Source organism: Lactuca virosa, chromosome 8 (genome assembly GCF_052849685.1).
Source record: "Lactuca virosa cultivar CGN04683 chromosome 8, Lactuca_virosa_CGN04683_v6, whole genome shotgun sequence".
Classification (NCBI taxonomy): domain Eukaryota; kingdom Viridiplantae; phylum Streptophyta; class Magnoliopsida; order Asterales; family Asteraceae; genus Lactuca; species Lactuca virosa.
The window spans coordinates 245,068,458-245,074,035 of NC_136433.1; the positions used below are offsets into that span (position 1 = coordinate 245,068,458).

The window sequence follows — 5,578 nt, forward strand, 5'->3', positions numbered from 1 at the left end:
AGTTATTTTTTATTGGATTATATATACTAATAATTATTATTTTTAATATATTAAATTTATATATAAATATTTTTTATTCAAAACAAAAATTATTGATAAGTTATAATCCAATAAAAAAATTAAAAATAAATTAATAATCTAATAAAACAATATTTTTTAATCATATTAAAATTATATATTTAAATTTTTTTTATTAAAATAAAAAAGAAATAATTTATTTAAATAGAAATTAAAAAATAAGCAACTAAATGTAATTAATAATAATATTTATTAATATATAAGTTATATTTTAACAATAATACTTATTAATATATAATTGTATTCAATAAGAAAAAGTAATCTAATAAAAAGAAATTAATTAAAAAAGTTAATGTATAATAATTGATAAAAAAAAAAGAGATGCATAAATGGTCTTTGTAAGTTTGGTTGTAGAAATGGTCTCAGAAAATAAAATTAATTTTTCTAAAAAAATTAACAGTCAAACTGTTAAAGTTAATATTTTTAGACCGAAAACATATAATGTATTTAAAATTGGACCAATTTTGCATCACAAAACACTATTGGACCAAACCATATAATTTTGACATCGAAAGGAAACATTTTTACAATTTTGTTATGTATATATAACTAAAAAACCAGCACAATGCTAAGAGAGAGTAAAAATGAACCATAAATAAAATACAAAGTAGAAGTAATTATAAGATAGAAACTCATGGTTACTTTTTAGCCAACATCCTTACACATGTAACAAAATACAACTAATTTTAAAGCTATGCAAATTTTATCCATAAATAAATATAAATATACGAGGAAAGGTTATCGCTAATATTAAGAACTCTTTTGGAGTTGTTTGATGCTAAAATCTTAAATCCCTCAAGTTTGAGTTGACTTGCCATTTATTTAGTTATTTATTTTAAATCAGATAATTAGGTTTGGTAAAGAATAAAAAAATCAATTATCATTCTTAGTTAGGTTTTGTACGGTTTTGACTCGATTTATCAGTTTTACATGTTGGTAGGAAGTTTTACACCATCCTAATTACAACCATAATAAATAATACCTTACCAAAAATATAAAAATGGTTTTTTTTTTCTTTTGCATATATTAAAAAATAAAACAAAATAATATCAGTAACTTTACAAATTGGAATCAAAAACAGAAAGTTGTATGCTAGCTTTCTTTACCATCTTGCATACCGGACATGAATGCAGAAAAGCATCACATGATCTACAACAACACAGATGTCTACAAGGAATCATCACAACGCATGAATCTTCATTGAAACAATTCTTGCAAATCATCGTGTTCTTGTTTACCATATTATTTTCTTCATGGCAACAAGAACCTTCATCTTCAACCTCTATCTTCGCATTTTCTCTCAACTGCTCGATTTTGTTGCTTAGATTCATCACCATTGCTTCTGTTTCCATGGCTGTCATCTGCCATTTTTGTCTCTCGATATCGGTTCTTCTCAAGAATTCTTCCAGTTCGATTCTTCTTGTGGTTGCCCGTCTGATCTCTTCGTCCTTTTGTTTCAGTAATACTTCGGATTTTGATTCGTATTTTTTCAAGATTGTTAATAGCTGTTGCTTTCGATGTGCTTGTAGAGCTAATCGCAATCTTTCATTCTGTATTGAATAATTACAAACAAATTAAGGTTAGTTTGGTATTGAATAATTATAAACATATAGAAAATTTATCAAGAATCTTTTCTTTTCCGTGTTTAATTAGTTTTTATTATAATATTATTAAGAATAAATAATTATGTTATAGATCACTTGTAGTTTGGTAATTAAATGAATTATAAATATAAACAAAATCACCTAATATATATTATTTTGTACTTTCAAATTCGAAAAAAAAACATATAATTTCTATATATCATGTCATTCATGTGCAAATAATTATCTAACAGGTTAAAATGGTAGTTTGGCATTAAAAAAATATCAATCTTTATCTTGTTAATCTTCATAAATTTAAAAATGAAAGTCTTCTATAAAATCGTCTACAAATTTTTTTTGTATGTGTATATTCTCAAGTTTGAAGGAAAAGAAAGAAAAAAACAGTTTGTTATCATTATATTCATGTGTATATAGTGATAGTATACATAAAGCTAATTTGGTCATTGAAAAACTATAAACATTTCTTTCCGTATTTGGAATCAAACTTTTGTCGTAGAAATCACAAAAAAAATTCATGCTGGTTTTTTTTCCTTCTAAATCACTATGCTCTCTAAAAAGATGACTGAGAATACCAAAAAATATTGTTTTTTTCCCTTTTAATGACTAAATCATGAAAATTCTCGAAAATACACCCAAAATATAGAAAAACTGGTGAATAATCAAAGATAGATTACCTGTAAACTAATGAACCTTTCAATTTCTTGATTCTGGTTTTGAATATGAGCCGCAACAGATTGAGAATGCATCGATATCGGTTTATGAAACCCGGATTCAAAACACGAATCTTGATTCTTTGTTGGTGGTTGGTATGACTGCTGATATTGTTGATATTGTTGTTGTTGTTGAAGATTGAACAGATAAAAATCATTTAGACCACACGCGTTTTCCATCAAATCTTGTGACAAATTCCCACCACCACCATCATCACCGATGAAAGGAAACGCAAGATTGTCTGAATACAAACGGGCTTGAATCGCCATGCGAAAATCAACGTTCTTTTGGCCTAAAAAAAGAATACAAACTTGATGTGTTTTTATAGCGAAAGAGAGATTGTTTTTCTTTTGTAATGTGATGTGTTTTGGTTTGGTATAGAGAAGAAGAGGGTGGCCTCTAGTTATCACAAAAAAAACCAAGGGAGGAGGGGTGGTGGGGTTGCATGTGTTTATAATATATATATATATATATATATATATATATATATATATATATATATATATATATATATATATATATATATAATATTTACTGAATCTTATATTTTTGAAAGATTAAGTTGCATTTAATATGCACTAGATGTATCTCCAAATATAAACGAATATTAATTGAATATTATACTTTTGTTTCGAAATATTTATCTAACAATCAAAGAATTTAATTTACAATAAAGCTTAAATCAAAGATTATAACGTTTTCAATTTTCCTTACCCAATTTTCCATATTTTTCTCTAATAAAGATTGCATAAGTTATTTTTACCATTTTAAGTTTTTAAGGTTTATATATATATATATATATATATATATATATATATATATATATATATATATATATATATATATATATATATATAATGAAAATAATAGGTGAGAGGGGGGAGGGGGGGTTGTTGAGGTGGGGGTGGGGTGTGCGTGTTTGTATGCATTAAAGGGAGAGATGGGGACGTGTGAGGATTTAAACAAAGGAAGTGGGCGTACACATGCAGATTTCGTGATGGCGTCTTTGATTTCAGAGGGTGGTGGTTTTTAATCAATAAATTCAAAAGTGGCGATAGACGTGTGATGTAATTAAAGACTCTCTTTTTTCCTTGTGGATTTATAGTTCTTATTTTATTAAATAGGAAGAAAAAATTGGATAAAGAACAGACAAAATAGTCATTTTCACAACAACGTTTCCTTTAATATACTTTATCATTTTTTATTATTAGTATTCTGTATAATTTTCTTTTGTGAATATATATAGATATAAAGTAAAAAACTAATGTGATATTAAAAACGACGAGAACTTAAAATACTTTGTTTCCTATGTTTCTTTTAAAAAAAACAGCGAACATATATATAACATGTGTCTAAGTGATTCGCTGGAATCTTTTTATTTTAGGTATTATATATATATATATATATATATATATATATATATATATATATATATATATATATATATATATATATATATATATAGTGAATTAATGGAAGGTACTTCGTTTTGTAATGCAGTCTAGGATTCCTCCATTCTTGCAATATAAATGGTAAATTAATCCTGTTTATTCGAAAAACAGCTAATATTAGAGTAGTTTCACCTAAAATAATGGGTCAATATTTTTTGTTATTGAAAATTGTGATTTCCTTTCACTAGAAAAATGGTACATTAATTACTAGTATGTTGTTTTGGTAACTGGTAAGAACATTATTAAAATCTGCCGTTACATATACTTATATAAAACTAATTTTTATTTGCCAAGACATTGATAACACTAAAACTGATAAACCGTACAACTTTATCATAAATGCACTCAAACTTTTTATTTGGTCAATGTTTTCCCTGTTGTCATAGTCCTCCATTAATTCTAAGAAACTTTTAATCACAAGACTGTAAAATTGGTGATTGTGATTTTCAAAAAAATTATAGACAAAGTTAAAAAGTTTTCAATTTTTGTGGAAAATCTAAAATTAAAAAATTCTTTCTGATTTTGGTATGAAAAACTTACAAAATCTATTTTAACTTTATTTATTTATTTTTTTATGTTACTTTACCATTTTCTTAATAATTTAATAATTAAAAAATAAAGAATGCCCCCCTCCTAGGGGTGTTCATAACCGGATATCCGAAAATTCGGATATCCGAATTTCGGATATCCGAAATTTCGGATAGTTGATTTTTGGTATCCGATTCCGTATCCGAAATTTCGGATACGGAATCGGATACCAAAACGGATATCCGAAAATTTGAAATTTTGTTTAAATTTGAAAGGCATATGAAGTTTTTTAGATTAGAAAGACATATTTTTATATTAGAAAGACATATAAAGTAATATAGGTATTTAATTAAGGGTATTATGAATATGTTTTAGTTACTAAGATTCATATTATAAGATATATGTGATTAAAATAACAAATAATGTATAAATTAGAATCAAAATTTTCGGATATCGGATATCCGAATTATCCGAAAAATCTGAAAAGCACTATCCAATTCCGATTTCGAAAAATCGGATATCCGAAATTTCGGATATCCGATTTTTCGGATATCCGATTTTTCGGATAATTCGGATTCGGAATTTCGGATACGGATATTTTTGAACACCCCTACCCCCTCCCACCCCATTCATTTAACAAATCGACTCCCTCATTTCTTTGTATTTCTATTTGATTGTTCCTGCCGGTGAATATTAACTAGCACCGTCGCAACACTTCTTGTATGAATGTACTTTACGCTTCTCTCTCTCTCTCTCATAAAGAGAACCTTTGCCTCCACCAAATTCCACCGGACACCCAAATTTTCTACCATTCTTTCTCCTCCTTCTTAACCATCATCACCACCACTGTAAGTGAAGAGCTTACTACAGAATACCCAATTCAAAGCTCTTTAGATCTGATAAAAAACATAAGCAAAAATGAATCATGAGTACCAATTATCTCTTCAATTGATCTCTAACACTTAAAAAGCCAAAGCTTTTACATAGCTTCAATGGTGGAATGTTGTTGTTTCCATAAGAAGATTGGACACTCTCTGTCGCACACATACAAAATGTTTTTGATGTCAATGTCTTTGTTCATGTTGTTGGAAGTTAGTGTACAATATCATTAACTAATTGATATAATTTTAAGAATAATAACAAAGTCCTTTTAGCGTTGCCCTCAAGAACTGAAATAGCTAGAAAAAGATTTAAGAGAGTGAGATA

General features: G+C 26.9%; 1 protein-coding gene across 1 annotated transcript; it reads right to left on the bottom strand.

The window, feature by feature from the left end:
• Positions 1-1,071: 1,071 nt before the first annotated feature.
• On the bottom strand, positions 1,072-2,817 carry LOC145129274 (E3 ubiquitin-protein ligase BOI-like). The gene is made up of 2 exons (XM_079063969.1): positions 2,357-2,817; positions 1,072-1,628 (listed from the first exon to the last, which is right to left on the bottom strand). The coding sequence occupies exons 1-2, from the start codon at positions 2,660-2,662 to the stop codon at positions 1,137-1,139; spliced, it is 798 nt and encodes a 265-aa protein (XP_078920095.1). The 5' UTR covers positions 2,663-2,817; the 3' UTR covers positions 1,072-1,136.
• Positions 2,818-5,578: the final 2,761 nt, after the last annotated feature.

Excerpts from the sequence above, each read along its gene's own strand:
- LOC145129274 (XM_079063969.1), bottom strand. The coding sequence starts at position 2,662 with ATGGCGATTCAAGCCCGTTTGTATTCAGACAATCTTGCGTTTCCTTTC. Across the intron at positions 1,629-2,356 it reads AAAGGTTCATTAGTTTACAG|AATGAAAGATTGCGATTAGC; the intron begins GTAATCTATCTT and ends TATTCAATACAG.